The following is an 18,181-nucleotide window of genomic DNA, read 5'->3' as shown; positions in this document are numbered from 1 at the left end:
AGCAGAATTTAGTGCAAAATCTTTACCCTGTCATGTTTATGTCGTGCTTTTCAGGAAATTCGAATTTCCTAATGTAATGCGCGTCGCTTTCAAAGTACTCATGACATTATAGTTTTTTGCCTTGGGCATATGAAGAATTACGTGGTTTACCGAATACAAGCCTCAGGCAGCCAGCAATAATGAAGATGATATCGCGGCGTACAAAAAGAAATGGGTGGGGCAGACAAACCGAGTGAACAAAGATCCAGTGAGTGAGTGAGTTAAAATTCACATGGGCTTGCATTGCTGAACCCTGGGTCCCACAAGCCTACACTGATAGCCATATACATATAAAGAAGGAAAGGGATGTAACGCACACAAAGTTGTCAAACAACCCACTCTCGATTATGGGCGAATTCTGGGTGGGAGATTTTGGAATACACAGCCGCAATTCTTACTGAAATAAAGCCAGATAAATTCCCGTTCGAATAAATCCAAAATTATTATTTTCGGTAGTACAAGCCCCTGTGTTGACATTTACAATCACATCGACAGTAGTTTAGCCATTTCGTGACTAAAACAAGTTGTAAATTCACCATACACGTACAATATAAAAACCTGGCAACTAAGGATAGTGAAGCCAACTGGAATATAACAGTATTTTTTAAGTAAAACTAGCATCTACCTCTAAAACTGGATTTCAAATTCGGACAAGACAGTATAAAAATCGGCTATAGATCGCCAGCACCTGAAGGGACCATGGGGACTTACAAAGATCCAGAGTGTTAGGTCACACAGAAACACAAATCAGGTTGTCCCGAATGGTCACTTGGCATTCCTAATTCAAGGCATCAGTGTGTATCTCACAAAATGGACTTATATAAATGCATCCAGCAGATTTTGTTCCCAATCGATGATTAAAACCCCTTCAGGAAATGCGGGAAATTCTAATTTAATATTAGTAACCAACATTAAAACATTTTAACTAGAAATGACAACACAATATAAAACAGGCTATGTGTTGCCTCTAACTGATGGTAGATCACCATGCTAGGACCTTGAGGACTTCAGTACTTTTGCTTCCTGCATGTACCCTAGCTACATTTACACAGTCCCTTCAGTTGTTAGCACTTTAATTAAACCTAGCCATACATTAAAATAGCATATATTACACGATTAGAAAGAGCAGTAGGTTTAACGTGTCTATGAATGTTTTGGGACTATACATACCTTCTCGGACAATAATTTTAAAATACATATCATAAATATGCCATGCCCGGGAACGTTTTGTAGGTTTAAATTTTCTATGATTGTACTGGAATTTACGTACCTCCTCCGGAGCACAATAATTTTACAATACATATCACAGTTATACCGTGCATTGGAACGTTTTGCTGCGAGTAAAACATCTATTGCAAAAAGGTGTTGTGTCCAGTTGAGCAAACTTCGTCATTCACACGCATTCAACGGAAAAGACAGAACACGTGCTTTTTCTTAATTAATTCGCAGGAGGACAGTTTGCCTTGTTATTATGGCATAATGGTCGGGAATGGTTCAATTATTACTGTGAGATTAGCAACAATATCTCCTTGTTAGGAATCAGCATGAATCATGCAGTGATCATGCAGTCATTGTTGTGGGTGGTATTTGTTCTCAGCGAGTACACGGGCGCATCGCACCAACGCAACACCTACACATTATCTGCTGATACGCCACCCGGTAATCGCCCTATATATGACTATACCGCCGATAACTTGGAACACAATGGATTTACACACACCCGCAGTCCTGCTCTTGGCTATTCTGTCTCCAGCTCTTGCCATAAATACAGGTATATATACAGATCATCTTCGCTAAAATTCGGTCGAGGCTTGGAACTCGTTACTGCTTAAGTGTTTGGGTTGGTGGAAAATCGACCCGGGTTCTTCTCCATTTATGAACTGGGTCGGTGTTTCTTGTCAGATAACGTACCGCTCTCACACAGCACTGCTATGTCCTACTTTGTTTACGTCTGGTTTGTCTAATCACTTTTGCAATGAAAGACTAGTTTACAAAGCAACGCTGGGCAGAAATTGAGGCAAAATTGGGGCATACACGGCGAGTAGCTTGACGATCATCCGTGGGCAACGGCTATGTTTTTAACATCGGAAGGACCCAGTTGACACATCGTAGACAAATCTGATGAAAATAGTCAACGCTCCCATCGACAACAGATCTGTGGCACGTCTTCCAGCAACCGACCGGTGACCCAAAAGTCACCTGCTATGCCGCCAGGGAATCGGACGATTTTTCCAGTGCGGTATGGTCACCGGCGAATATCAGAAAGGTTGGCAGCCGCGAATCGATTGTTCCCGTTCGTAGACTGTACGATTAAACTACGTATGAAGATGACCAGCCATTCATCGCGCAGGCGCCGCATGGGTATCATTCAGACATCGTGAATCTTGACGTGCCTGGTCCGGGGTATAAATAAATGTCTGAATGGACTGAGGAGCAAAGGTCAGAATGCCTGACCCACCACAGTTGCTGAGACTAGCCCGGCTCCGTGTGGACTGTGCCAGAACCCGGCATTGATAGATTGTCATTCTGGCAGCGTTGTTGCAGAAAGAGAGGGTGTCTAGACAGAAGCAGTCCCGCCCTCGGCTGTTGCGTCGTCTCTAATACAGCAAGTTAGAGACACTGATGGCAGAGATAGGGGCGGAGCATTATCTTCTCATGCCTACTGAAGTGTGGATTGTGTCGAAATGGGCGGGCTCCATTTCTAGAGAGCGGGAATCGAAGGATATTAAAGCAGGCATCGAGCGGCACCCTTGTCGGTAACATAACGATTCGGTTTACTTTGGAAGGACCCCCGTCCGCGTATCAGATGACCTGCCGATTCCCACCAGATGACCTTTCAGTCGCTTTACGATGTTAGCCTTCCGTTTTTCCAGTGACAGGAAGGGTATCATCTGATCAACGTTGTTTTTGACAACTGCACCGATGCGACACAGATGTGGGCGAAACTCTATCGCACGTCGTACCATCGGTCAAACCCACGGATGCCCACGCACTGGTCGGCGACCTTTGAAAAATTAGGTATATGTGACCAAGGCATGCGGTCTAGATCATCTGTCAGTAAGCACAGTATGAAACTGTACACATACGTTGAGTGCAATGAACTGAATGATACTAGTAAGTATCTTCAGACTAGTTCCCCCTTTAGACAGCAGTAATTACTATTACAGTTTTGGAGTTACGGGAGTTTTGAATTACTATTAAAATAGTAAGGCTACTTGAAAAACGCCTTCACGAAAAGGTGGACGTGTCCTACCTAAGAGGAGGCACTCGTCACAAGCACATGCAGAGGTAAGTGACCTGACAGCCAGTTCATCTCAATTAACTCTAGAACGTTTTGTGCAAACCAAAATAGGAAATGTTTTCAAAGCGTTTCAGAGGCTTTGAAGCTAGTAAACTCGAACAACCTTTGACTGAAAGTCGTATAGCAATATTAGACACATAACAATGGTAACTGACCCTGATGTCCGAGAAGTGTTGGGAGATCCCTTACCTGACATCATTATCACATATCACGCACATCACGTTTTGTTGCAAAGTGATTTGTATAATAGGATTATATCAGGTGCACAATGTAGACACAAGGACAAAGTCCCACCGACACGTGATGCTAAGGTTAGGTTTAAGGGATTAGGTTACACAGTCATAGTATTTCTAAATACTACTCGACGCCGGGAATGGATCTCTCACATTACACCCTTTAGAACATTCAGTCCCAGCCTACTCGCTTTTCACCGCTGTTGCACGAAAACGGGAACATTGTGCTCCAGTTTGGTCACTTGACTTGTTAAATGTGTGTAACAGCTTCTGCAACTTTACAACAGTCCTCGGATAGAAAAAAAACTGTTTGAGGTACAGTCGTATCAAATGCACCCTTGTAGATATTGTATACGTCAAAAGGTGTGTAGGAAGAAGGGCAGTAGAAGAGGAACGGAAGTCATCCCTCTCGTCTAACAGTTTTCTAGAGAGTCTCTTAGAAATTCAGTGGTACCCTATTAAGGACCAGTTCATAAACTGGTCGAAGGACTGTTACCGACATTTTAATTTACATATCTAAAATTCCGATTTATATTGATAAGGAAATAGTTTCGGTCCTGTACGCCCGCGTTATGACAATGAATTTAAGATTTTAGCTCAGTTACAATCATGTATCATAACAATAACATCTAGTCACCATTTAGTCACATCTACTGAACTCTCTTTATAGGATGCGGGGGCCGCTTAACAGCCACGTCTGAGACAGTGAACCTCACATCGCCGGGTTTTCCTCAAACCTACCTTAAGTAAGTCACTCGTTTGAAGGCTGTTTAGCAACATACGTGCACGTGGGTACAAAGTCAGGCGACCAGTGAATAAGTTTCCTTTGGCAAAAAGACAATCTACCATTTTCTTTTCGGACACAAATGTAATTGTTCAAAGTTATATCATGTTCATGCCGATGTTCCAATAAACACTGTAGATTCGGGAAAGTGATCTAAAGATTCCCCAACATCGTGCACAGTTGATACCATTCGTGTATATAACGGCGACACAGTCGAAGGTAATGTCCCAATGCGGGTGCATGGTCCTAGTAGAGGATATCTTGTTTAATACCCTCACACATTAATTTGTCTTACTTTTCCAGCCTTTGATCAGGATTATGACACAGTGGTATGTAACTATACACATGGAAAAGTATCGGAACGTTAGATATTTTAATAGTATCAGTATGTTACCATTAACCACAGCAAAGGTGTCAAAACCTGTCACTCCGTTACGTAACTGACTAATCTTGAAGTCGTAAGAGGCGACTAAAGGCATCGGGTGGTCAGGATCGCTGACTTGATTGACACATGTCATCAGTTCCCAGTTGCGAAGATCGATGCTTATGCTGCTGATAACTGGATTGTCTGGTCCAGACTCGATTATTTACAGACCGACGCCATATAGCTGGAATATTGGAGTGGAGTGTGGCGTGAAACTCAACTCACTCACTAATCTTGTACTGGTGATAGCAATGGTGGTGTAGTACACTGAATGAGTGGGTTAATATTTAGCGTCACATCGACATTATTTCGGCCATATCGTGAAGGGAACAGTCGATAATTGGGCAAACTACGATGTGCCACACGCCTCATTTCTATGATATCTGAGAATAGTTAACTGAAACGTGACATTTTCGAAATGTACACGTATTGTCTGTGATCGTTTCTGATCGTAGCACGTATATATCTAAATCAATGAACTATGCTCCTGAAGGATCAAACTAATCATAGAAACACACGTAGGATGATCTACATGTAAATGACTATAAGGAGGTTAATTATAAAAGCTTTGGTATTGCGTTACTTTTTTCTACGAATATATTTGAATACATTAATTATATAACATTATCCGTTAGCTGTATGTGGTACTCTTACAACTCTTTCCAGAAATGTCAACTGCACTTGGATTATAGCCGCGGAAAACGAAAACGATACTATTTACGTTGAAGTGAAAACTGCTTTCCCACGTCAATACCCATCTAAAGATTCCCCAACATCGTGCACAGATGATGCCATTCGTGTGTATAACGGAGACACAGCCGAAGGTAATGTCCGAAGGCGGGTGTATGGTCCTAGTAAAGGATATCTTGTTTGATACCCTCACACATTAAGATGGCAGCTTAATGCCAGTATCTGGTTACTGCTGCAGGGGAATTATGCTGAGATCCATTTGCAGTGTCTTATTCATTATACAAAAACATCGCGAAAAATTAATGGTCCATTACTTCGGTCTCAAGTACTGTGATAGTCTAGTTCGTTTTACTGCCCTTAGTGGAAAGGGTTTTTTATTTACATGTAATTATGGTGAATTTAGAACTTGTTTTAGTCACGATATGGCTTAAATATTGCCGACGTGACCATACATTTTAACTAACTCACACACTCACTAACCCATTACTTCTGTTGTGTGCGGATCTATCAAGGAATACATTATTTATTTTATTACATACATGACACCTGATATGTTCACACAAGGAACAACCGCATGACTGCTTGTATCTTTAAATAGAATTCCAAAAAGCGCGAAGGTCGCTACTGATATTAATAATTTAATCGATTGGTCGTCATTGTACAGCTATTGTCAGTACAAAACAAAGCACACAAACAGAAAATACTTGCTCTACCAAGCACAAAAAGGAGCACAGTTTCAGATCTCAGGAAAAACTGTTTCTGTGTGAAATATAAACTTGTGATATGGGTAAACGTGATCATTGACATATTTTAAAAAGGGAATCTCTGCCAAACACTAATTAAACACAGTCTGCATAAGCATTTATTGTCACTTGTGATAGTTTAGATTCGTGAAAATACGTAGTTTGGTGCATCAACATCAACATTTGGTGACTATGCATAGGTACACACATTATACTTCAGCTGGCCAGCTTCTTGGGACATTCTGCTCAACCCAGAAGCCCACATACTACAGTTCAAAGAATTCGCTGTTGATAGAGTTAACAACCAATGAGAGCATTACCAGCAGGGGTTTCATGTTGCATTATTCTTCGAGACCAGGTAATGTTATAACTTCTACTCAACAACTTCTTTATTTTTCTACCTATTTAGTGCTTACCGTGAAAACGTCTGAGCTTTTATGCTTCTCAATAACATTATGATTTTACCATTACCTAATATCTTAAATGTATACGAACGATAACCTGAATAGTTCAACGTATTTTACATGTACATGTACCCTACCAAATAGGTATGTTTTAATGAAGGACGTTCCATAGGTAAAGAACATAAAACTCCTGGGCATGAATATAATGATTAGAAATCTAAGAATCATCTTCCCGTTTCCCATTTGTACCACACATACACTGACATGAGCACATTGGCAATATTTCGTGTTTCAGACGGAAACTGCAATTCGACGTACACAATTTATAACACACCCGTTTACATACCCTCTCCTGGATACCCGGATTCCTATAGCAGGTAATTTGAAATACAACCAGGACAGTGTCCTGTCAGTAAGATTGTATCAAATGTGCATGTATGCGTGTATGTGTGTGTGTCTGGTGTCTGGTGTCTGGTCTGGTTACGAATGGTGGGCTATATATTTGAATTCTGAACAGGATTGGTTTATTTGGGGCACTCCGGTATCTCTTTGAGTACCACAGGGGCGGTAGCTATCATCCCTTTCTGTCAGTCTGTCTCTCTCTCTCTGACACACACTCTCTCTCTGACACACACAGACATACTCATATACTAATAGTGATATTACAAGCTGAACTGACTCCAACATAGGATAAACGTCTTGCTGATGCAAACAGTGACAGTGAGGTGCAGATTTAAATTAGGAAACGAGGGCAAGAGTTTAAATGATCCAATTATTTGGGATCAAATCTTGGGAACTTAAAAATGTGGTGACCCCAGCTCACCTCCTGTAATTTAACAAGAATGACACTGACAGTGTAGCTGCTACAATCTCATTGAAGAATAAACAACGTAACATGTTGCAGAAAAAAACCCATCCTGTTTGTATTTAAATATCTGATATTTATGACTGAACACATGAACTATTTTTTAATATTTAGTGCCTATTCATTAATATCGATATGGGTCCAGTTGTTATTCGTTATTTTTTCATTTGACACCACAGCGTATTTCCACTAGTTTTCCTCTCAACCCTGTATCTGTATTGTTTCAGGAACCTGGATTGCGTCATAAATCTGGTTGACGTGATGCAACCACCAAACATGAGGCTCGACATCTTGACTGGTGATGTAGAGGGAGACTACCCGCAATGTGCAAATGGTTCTTTAGACCTGTATGGTACGTCGTGTCCTTGTTGTGCACTGTCTAATGAAAGTTTATTGAACACAGTTTTGTCTTTGTGATCTGCCACTTAGGAATATGCAGACGTTTAAATTTTTTTACGAAATGCTGATTGCTGACAAAGTTTTGGATATGTGAAGTAGCAATGATCCCCATTACCCCGTCTCTATTGTAAGGCGTGACTAGACTATCAATGGTTGCATATCAAATCTGGCTCGGTTTATCCATTTAATTGTAAATGCATTAACCTAAAAACACAGCACTGTTGATACCGTATGCTATCACCGCCAACTAACAGACATAACCACAAACATAATCATGCTTAGGATATACTCGGTATCGTGCAACAAACCCCTTGCAATGATCCGTGAAAGGTTATTCAGGAAAATGGTCATCTGCCTACAATACAATGTTTGATGGATAAATAAGCGATGTGTGTGATGTAATCGATGCCGTTTTTCTTGAATCTATGTTTACATAAATATATTGGATTTTTCAGAATTTACAGAATTCACAGATATCTCAGCTGAATAATACAAGCTCTTTTTCCTTACAGTTCAAGTACTTATGCACGATATTTACATATTTGTTCAGAGTGTATGAGATGTTCCCAAGGAAGGTCTCACATGTACCTGCTACATCGGAAACGAGCCATAATATTCTCAGATGTTCTTGGGGGTGTATGAAAATCTTCAACATGTAGCTATTATAGAAAATTCTGAAATGCATCGCAAGTACTATTAACAGGATGACACCGTGATAGTTGAACAATTCTAAATAATCTTCACTTTTCAAAAAATATGTGTTTGATTCCCTAAATACCCAAATCTTAGTCTGTTTATTTGTACAGCTGAGCTTAAGACAGCATTGGCGAGGTAGTCTCTGACCACTTAAGTAGATTCCATCAATTTCTAGATAGTACTTGTGGTATACACAAGATGGAGAGGGTCCCTTCCACATGCTACCAGTTTTATCTATTATGTTAGTTAGGATCGAACCTATGGTAGGAACCACTAGTGCACCAAAATTATTATGCATTTCAGTTTTCATGAATGTTTTTTTTATATGTGTGTATGTGTATGTTCACTGTCATTGTATATCGCTTAAGACCTTCCCCTGATTTGTCTTGACAATGCAAAACCGTGAACATATTTTAGTATACATATATTTCACATGAATCTATTTGGATTTAGGAATAAATGGAAATCACATTGGGCGGTTTTGTGGAAATTCATCAACATCCCCAGTTGGTCCCTACTATTCGAATGGAATATATATGAAACTGGTATTCAGCACTGGCAGTGATACCAGCGGGACGGGCGTCCGGCTTCGTGTGTCTCATACTAGAAAGAAAGGTTGGTAAGGTTAATATTATTCTGATGTTCAGCGATCATTTTAAGACTGTTTTCTTCTTATATTGTTAGGAGTATCAAAACTCATAACATCATTTACCAATGTTCATGCTGGTGATCACTTAGATAGTCTGGTCCTGATTCGATGTACAGGCCGCCTCAATATAGCTGGGATATACATAGTGAGACGTTAAACAAAAAACAAACAAACAAACAAACAAACAAACAAACACTGCTTCTAGTATAATCGCGTCGTATTGAAGTTGGATTAGCATTGACGTTTCAATATAGAAATATTCTTTACACAGAGATTGTATGCAATAATGTTTCAGCGATACCTTTTCAATCGCCATTTTGTGGGCCACGATTCCTTAATGCAACCACACATCCTGAAATCCTGAAATTCCCCGAACATTCAACGTTTGCGCCTAAGTACGTATACCGCCATTATAGGTATTTACACCATAAGTTTAAAAATCGTTTTATGCCACTATCCTAATTTTTAAAGCGAATCTTTTTGATCTGTGAGTACGTGTTAAAAGATCACTCATTTTGTGTTCTATCCTTCGGTATATAACATAATAACGTCATACATTTGTTGTGCGAAACATTTAAGGAACATGTTTTATAACTTGTGGTCTGAGGAACCTTAAGTGTCTTTCACGAGTTGCGTCCCTTAGGACTACCAGAATTGTTTCGTTTGGTTTCAAGACCCATTCGTATGATATGGAGTTTACCTCCTTACCTCAAGGTGTCTTCCATGGACCAGTACTTTCAGATCTATGCGACGTGCAAGTTCGTTTGTAATCATACATGTTAGTCATAATGTATGCAGAATGCACCCTGATATTTGGTTACTTTGATGTCGGTTTGCATCAGATGACATAACTGCTGTAAAGGAGCTTTAATTATGGATTGGTACCCTTTCGCCTACAGCTGCATTTCCCTACAGAGCAATTTCGCCAATACAAGACTTAAATTGCCACCTGATTACCCTGTACTCATACATGGACTAGTCAAATAACTGTTAACTGTAAAGACAAAGTTAGAATAGAAAACAAAATATGCGTGTATGAATCAGAGAGTTTATTGCATGATGAATTTTATAGACTTTGCATACAGCAGCTGGGCATATTGCAGGATTTTATGCACACCGCTTACAGCCAGAGATGTTGCATGACTGTAACAATTTTATCAGCTTTTAAACTTAAGTAAGTGTCCCACTGCGTGAGGAAACTGCAGAGTGGTCTTAGTTCCTGCTGCCAGCTGATTCTTAAGGCGTTCTAGGCGACAATCCATTTCTCTATACACACGTGGGCGAGGACGGGTTGAGGCCCCAAGATCAATCTGAGATCTCTTGACTCTGTTGTTGACGTAATTTCAACTTGTTATGGAAGCCTTCCAAATGGTTATTTGTTCGGGGACCAACATTTCCATGGTGATACCAAATTGGTATCTTAAACACAGGACATGGGGTTGTAGGTTACTGCCACAAATTATTTTTCACCAAATTTAAGTGTAGGCGATATGCAACTGTAGGCAAATTGAGAACAACCTGTTAATTATATTTCATTTTCATGCTCGTAATTGCAGCGGTGTTACATGCACGTGGATTATAACTGCACCTGATCATGGTATGATGGTCCGTATCACCGTCCTGGAGTCGGACGTGCAGACTAGTCCAGACGATTACTTTGCTTGCGACTATAGCCGTGTCACTGCTTACAATGGTACACAACAGTTCCGCGAACCCTAGTCTACTCAGGCAGAAGACTGAATCTGCCCCAGAAGCCAAAACTGCAGTCTATTTTGGCTAACATTTTTTTGCTACACTGAAATAATATAAGTTCAAAGACTAAATGATGGAAATGGCATTATGAATGTATATTCTTCTCCTTTTTGTCAGCTACCTGTACAAACATACGCTATGACGTTTAAGTTTTTCAAATGGAGCATACTCTCATTTCGAAATATTTATATGTATATATGTTATAACTATTTCATTTATGAACCCATTTGGATATAAGTGCAGTAGAGTGCATTCATAAACAAATCATTCTTATAGCAAACTAGCAAATTCATTTTTGGTTCCGGACACTTGCCATATACTTTTATATAATAACAACCTAAAATTTACGTTTCTTTGTGTTGTCTATAACGTTACTTTACTGTATGTCTTTCCTCATATTTTAAAAGTCGCCAGTCATGTTTTTTCTAGCATATTTGTTTGTCTCTGCCCTGATTTTACTAGGACCATCGCCCTCAGATGACACGATTTTATTCTGGTGTGGCAATTCAAGACCGACACTCCAGAGCACTGGATCAGCTATGACCCTTCAATCCATTACACGCTACTCAAACGGCAGGAAAGGCCTCACGTTAAAATATTTCGCAACTAATGGTTAGTAAATTTCTAAATGAATATTCTAACGAGGAAAATGCTTTGTAAGTTTTTGTTTTTGCGTTAGTAATGAAAGTTTTGTTGTGGATTCCTTTCAGAGACATCCAGATGTGGAGGGTCAGTCAATCTTACGACAGATAAAGTTACTACTCTGACAGGGCCATATGAAAAGTAAGGGAATGATAATAGCAATAGAAATGACATATTCCCTCGGCTCTGGTGCTATCTCTGGGACACCCTATGGGCCATGGATGTTTCTTTATATTAATTGAAGTACACTTACATCAGCGCTGGGGCTCATCCCTGTAGCTGATGTATTAAAGGGTTATACGATGCAGAGACAAAACATCAAACAACCATTTTAATATTTTGAAGTCACGAAACCTCATATTCTCCTTGAGAATTATTGGCACAGGTGGGTTGCAGCAGGATTTTCAGGTTGTCTCTGATTACCAAGACAATGTAGCCATCAAAGAAATTGAATTACTTTCTGTATATTGGAACCACATTCAGAAAGTCAGCTTTAAACTATGAAAATACATTGCGTGCGTTGAAGAGGTGTCTGGAATAATGTGTGATCCCTGACAGCGTCGTCCACGTGCTCGGTCTTGGTAAAGATGGGCAGATAACGTTTAGTTTCTGTAGTTCCAGTTCACATGATTGCCACTGGACTGTACGTGCCCCCGGTAATATGAATATCCGTATTAAAGTGAGAAAATTAAAGCAAGAAACAGATCCAACAAATACGTCAACAACCTCCAATTACCTGGAACTCTACGATGGTAAGATGTTTGTGAGAATGAGCGAAAAGATTGCACACTCATTTGGTTTGAGGCTTACTAACGAGCATCTTGTTAGTTGATGTTGGCAGATTAGGAGACTTTATTGAAGTGAAACACAAACTGTTTTGATCTGTCTGACTGCCAGGGAGTCATTTAAATCATAGTAATAGCCATCTGACTGTGATTCATTTGTTTACAGTCTACGTAAACTTAGTCTCTGTACTTTTTGTTACACTCCTTTGCTGAGTCTACTGTCAACACTGTCAACAGTGATTAAACAGTCGCTGAAAATAGCTTTTTTGTCAATATTCAAGGATGTGAGCTTGCGGAAATATTAGCTGATGGTCACCATGTCATCTGAAAGCCCTGAGCATACATACCACAGGTCAAATACCTGTTTTATGCGAATTTTCGTTTATTGAGAGATCAGTGTCAGTGACCAGCAAAGTTTTAACTCCCGCCAAACCCTAAACAGTAGCCGTTGTCTGAATGGTTAAATCCGTTCGGCTTTCTCGTGTTTGATTAGACGGTCATAGGTCGCTCAAAGGTTCCCTGATACGACCTCCTACTAGGTTGTGTTAGACTCAGTGGTGGAGTGTAACGAAAAGTACTGAGACTAAGTTTACTTAGACTGATCAACAGTAGTCATGTAGGTGGACTTTCACTGATTCAGTTAGTGTAAGGTTCAGCTTGATCATTGACATTACGTTTATGTTTATGTAGATGTATTTTGTCTTGACTAACCGTAAGCACTCTGACAACTTGGCGCATTTCATTGATGACATATAGTGTACAAACGATATGCTCACAATAAATGGAATGCATTTAGTGAATTTGTAACATACCTTTTTAGACAGAATTTCTCTCAGGGGCGTCTCTGCGTGTTGGTGTGGGATGGAGTAATTCTGGTTTCTGAAACTCTGTCATCAACTATATAGACAATCTGATGTCGCTCTATAATGGTACAATCAGTAAAACAGCCATGAATAGCTAGAACTCATGAAACATTGGAAGATCTGTGGGATTGCTAGTTTGATTCGAGACTAGTCAGGATAAGATGATAATGTTTACAAAGACGTAGTAGGAAGTATTCGCAATCATTAATAGGTAGCACTATATGTTCAAGGCCTCCAAAAACCACAACAATGTAAAACTTCACCTTTGACAGATTAGTTAAATTCTCTCAATATGGATGTAGGTTGCCTAAATGTTAGGCTATACACAGTTGATAAAATCAAATCAATGCAATCAAGAAGATTAGTCTTTTAACCGCGTTTTAAGTGATACCTTTAATGCTGATGTTCTCGGTAAGCCACAACAATATATTCGACCAAAAAGTAATCACAGTAATTATGTCCATCTTGTATTTACCCATTTGTTGTAACCTACTTCATGTATCTATTCCATTAGTTAGAATGTACTACTTGCATGTACAACTTTGGTGTGTATGTGCTTTCTGTATCTGTCTGTTGACAGTCGTATTAGTTGTTTGCATATGGCCTGAAACTATTAGAATCAAGAGGCGCCTTTGACGCACGGGATCATGGACCATGTACTTAATTGGACTCTCTTTTAGTATGTCCGAACCTGTTAATGTCAGCCCCACTCGTACAGTTGTTTGATTCTACGAATGCACCTTTTTAAAACAAAGACAAATATTATCTTTTGACGTGTTACATTAACTTTCAAACACTGCCATTATCGACAGGAACTTTGAACGCGCACGCGTGACTTAATATTGGCATTGATTTACTCAGGTACCAGCACTGGATCAACGACCCCCGGGAGGTGGTGGGGAAAATCCAATGCTTACTACACTAGTTCCGGAACTATTGTCACGGCCAGATTCATTACGGGTGCATCTGACACAACAAGGGGCTTACAAATGGATATCAAGGCGGGACACTTTAACAGTATGAAACTGGAATGAGTTTACAATGACTGTGGATGTGTTTTGAAATGTAGATGTACAACTGAGTAGTAAGACGTGCGGCAGGTTCAAGACGCTAGCCTGCACACGTAATCAGGGTGAAACCTGGATTTGGATGTGAATGGCCTGCGCATGCGTCACAACAAAGACAACGCACTGATAATGACTCATCCATGCCATTCACATTCTATCCAAGGTTCCCGTCATCAAGAAATGTCAGATTCTAAAGCAAGTAGATGGCAACAAAGAAATTGACTAAGACTACCTAACGTCTGTGGTAAGGTATGGGAATTACGGTTACTTTAGAACTAAAAAGGTTCTGTACCCTGGACAGATATCCGTCGTCAACTGATTCTGAAAGTCTAGGAACCGATTTCTGTAACGTAAATTGGGTTAGCGGAAGACAGTTGAATCTCGTGCCTACAGAATCAGTTGATGACAATTACCCATAACATACAAATGTGTTCTGTTTGTAAGTTATAATTGTTCTGTACATGTATATATACCTTGATTAACTATGATCTAAATGGTTTAATGAAACAATGCATTTGCTGAGTTGTGTGCATGTGGAATACTGTACCTATCAACATACTGAAGTAAAGTCACTTATGCTGATTGTTCCATTTTTCAGCCTCACAAGAGATGAGTCTTTCAGCCGATTATCATGACAAATACTTTGAGTCTACAAATTATCCCTTTAATTACCCCAGGTATGTTCATCCGTGCATAGTACGTCATCTTATTTGATACCCTTGGAGTAGCTCCGAATTATCACCAGGTCATGAAGTTGTATCATTTGCACATTAGCATCACATTTCACATCACTCCAGCATTTTATATTCCTATACGTCCTATGATGCATCATCGGAACTTGTCTTCATTATTCTGTGTTGATTCTACGTTGTATATTGCATGCTGCTAATGAAAAACAAACAACTATTTGTAAAGCTTTTCTACATTATGGAAAGTGAAATGCAATGATTAATTCAACCCTGACCAGTGTAATTTGGTAATGAACTAAACAGTTTGAAAGTATTATTCAACTGCGAATAAATGTCTTTCGACACGACGTGTTTACAAAAGGTTATAATTAATCTTAGATCCACAGATGCCTGATGAATCATTTCCCATAATAATAGCTTATGCTTGGCACCTTCCTTCGCAACTTTGAGTATGAACAAGTCTATTACTTTCCAGTAACATCGAATCCACGTGGACAATCCAGACGAATGATTACAATCAAGTGAAGATTGCAGTTATCGACTCTCGTTTGGAGAATTCTGTTGGGTGTTCAAATGACTACGTTGAAGCCTTTGATGGTATCATTGTGTATTTGCTTTTTTACATACTTACTGTTATATCTCTGCCATAATGATCTTAAGTATTGTTGATATGAGGTCTGTGAATAAACGCTGTTCAGTTTTCATGACTGCGACTTAGTGCGCTAGGAATGTAAAATGCATTCATATAGAACCTGTCCAATGGCGACATTGTGACCTTAATGAAGCTGCATTCCGCTTATACGAATCGTAACGTTTCGAATGAATCTGTACGGATGAATATTTGTTATTTGTTATTAACCTCGTAAGGTTTAACAGAGAATTTTAAGGATATGCCTGAACAGATCATAACATGTAGTAGTAGGATTGTATAGCAACAGTAGCAGTGTTTAGTAGCAGCAGCAGCAGCAGCAGCAGCAGCAGCAGCAGCAGCAGCAGCAGTAGTAGTAGTAGTAGCATCATCATCAGCAGCAGCAGCGGCAGTAACAGTAACAGCACCAGTGGCAGTGTAGTGGTCGTACCAGAAGACAGCTATATAATAATTTCCCCATGAATGTGTCATATTTTCCATAGCACGTTCGATAGCCCGGTCTAGTTTTAGCAGATCGTCTATATCCAGATTGTTCTATCTATCTGTAGAGTCCCTTGGGTATTTGGATTCTTCGGTGTGACCATTATCCGGAAATGCTGCCTGAATTTCTGAATCGTAATGCTTCCTTGCTGCACACGCTTTGTCCCACTATCTCCCGTTGTGTATGTGTTTGTGTGTATGTATTAAATAAATTTAATTTTATGGATATTGTACATTTATAACATTGTTGAGCATTTGACCTAATCTGTGTCGTGTGGTTCTGTATCTGCAGGCTCTGATTCCAGTGCAGCCTCTCTTGGGCGCTGGTGTGGAGAATCTCAACCAAATAAAACTAGTTCGGGCTCTTTCATGTTCCTGATATTCAGAACGAATTCACATACATCCGGCAGTGGATTCCGCATCTTGTACACGGCACATTACAAAGATGTTGGTAAGCTTTGAATACGTTTTGTTTTTACTAATATGTGTAGCCACGTCAAAGCAGAGTAAAATAAGAATCGTTCAGATTAATACATGTTCTTTGTTGAATAACAAAAATCGGGCTTGGGTGATACTGTCAGTTTCGATCCTTTTTAAGTTTGTTTACCTTAGAACAAGTGATATGAATATTTTGAATTGCAGATACAATTTCACTCGTTTTATGAACCAATCGATATCTAGTCTTACAGGTTTCCTAGGGTTAATATTTACTACAGTTACAACTATTTAATTATTTTCATTTATGTATTACTATGCAGTAACGAAACATATTAATTGTTACTCATCTTAAGACCTATGTTAACGCAAGTGCCTTTGTTTATCACTACAGATACAGATACCAGCTTCCCGAAAGTTGCCTTAATAATTGTGGGAAGTATAGCGGGAGTGGCACTACTATTTGGTCTTCCGACAGCAATCTGCAAATGTGCCTCGAAACGAGCCGGTATCAATGAGGGTAAAAATAACAGGAGCTCTGTGAGTGTCAAAGCTCCAGGTGGCACCCTCGACACGCCCTCGACTCCTGACAATGATAAACTGTTAAACAAGATATGAACATGCTTATAGAAACACAGTGTACTTAGAACAATGTTGCTTTGTTCAGATTTGTAGATCAACATAAATATGTGTCCATTTAACATTTGTTTCTGTTTGTACTTTGATTTGAAGTCTGAAGCTTTATAATCAATGAACACGAACATCTGCCTGTTGTCGGCATTACATACGGACAAAGCTTAATAACAAATTGCTCTAGCAGGTAATCCTTTCCAAATTCAATGGGACATTAGAATTAACATTAGACTCAACAAACATTTGAGAAACTCCCATGTAGTGTTATGCCCATATGCAAATCAATCAAAGCGTGTGTTATGATGGTTTATTCTACCTCTTGTCATTCAACCGAATGAACCGAGCAATCCCGTGATTGCATTTTGTGTTATTTCATTCGATGTCAACTGAAAATGATGATAATGATGATAAACCTCATTCACAGAAATGATGTCACCGCTGACTTTCAGTGACCCATTTATATTTCTTATATAGTGTTTTCTCTACCGCTTACGGACCGTGTCGCTACAAATTCGTTTATAGGTCATGTGAACTCAAGTACCTTCGTAATTATGTTGTCTGTGTAAAGGAGTCAAGCTTGCAGATGGAAAATCAGCTGAAAATCACACGTTCACTCCTTCATATTTTCACTCAGACAATCAACAATTGTTGCTGCTTCACATCCTGTTACGTCAGAATAACACTTATTGACTCCTATTGTTAGTGGTTCGCAAGTGTATACATGTCTCATCCAATATATTTGTCCCCATCGTGCCCTAAATAATATATGCCAGTACATAAATGGACTAGAGAGGATTTTAGCCAAATGACCACAATATTCTGGAATATGTCAATGTCAGTTCAATATCTCTGTCTAAATAGTCACAACTAGGTCAAACATCCAAGACATCTTACCTGCTTAGACATCAGGAAACTGGGGGGGGGACCTCAATTTGTACATAAATTAATTGCCAACTATT

General features: G+C 39.5%; 1 protein-coding gene across 1 annotated transcript; it reads left to right on the top strand.

Annotated features, from left to right (window-relative positions):
- Positions 1-1,640: 1,640 nt before the first annotated feature.
- Positions 1,641-17,646, top strand: LOC137277850 (cubilin-like). The gene is made up of 17 exons (XM_067809815.1): positions 1,641-1,810; positions 4,244-4,319; positions 5,448-5,605; positions 6,435-6,572; positions 6,914-6,995; positions 7,711-7,835; positions 9,032-9,193; positions 9,523-9,622; positions 10,784-10,920; positions 11,442-11,591; positions 11,690-11,762; positions 12,237-12,373; positions 14,131-14,286; positions 14,935-15,013; positions 15,501-15,622; positions 16,447-16,605; positions 16,984-17,646. The coding sequence occupies exons 1-17, from the start codon at positions 1,714-1,716 to the stop codon at positions 17,205-17,207; spliced, it is 2,175 nt and encodes a 724-aa protein (XP_067665916.1). The 5' UTR covers positions 1,641-1,713; the 3' UTR covers positions 17,208-17,646.
- Positions 17,647-18,181: the final 535 nt, after the last annotated feature.

Source organism: Haliotis asinina, chromosome 3 (assembly GCF_037392515.1).
Source record: "Haliotis asinina isolate JCU_RB_2024 chromosome 3, JCU_Hal_asi_v2, whole genome shotgun sequence".
Classification (NCBI taxonomy): Eukaryota; Metazoa; Mollusca; class Gastropoda; order Lepetellida; family Haliotidae; genus Haliotis; species Haliotis asinina.
The sequence above is the reverse complement of the archived record's forward strand: the minus strand, read 5'-3'. Positions and strand labels throughout refer to the sequence as shown.

Coding starts and splice junctions, on each gene's coding strand:
- LOC137277850 (XM_067809815.1), top strand. CDS start 1,714: ATGACTATACCGCCGATAACTTGGAACACAATGGATTTACACACACCC. Junction 11,763..12,236: donor CTGACAGGGCCATATGAAAA/GTAAGGGAATGA, acceptor TAGTTTCTGTAG/TTCCAGTTCACATGATTGCC. Junction 12,374..14,130: donor TTACCTGGAACTCTACGATG/GTAAGATGTTTG, acceptor TGATTTACTCAG/GTACCAGCACTGGATCAACG.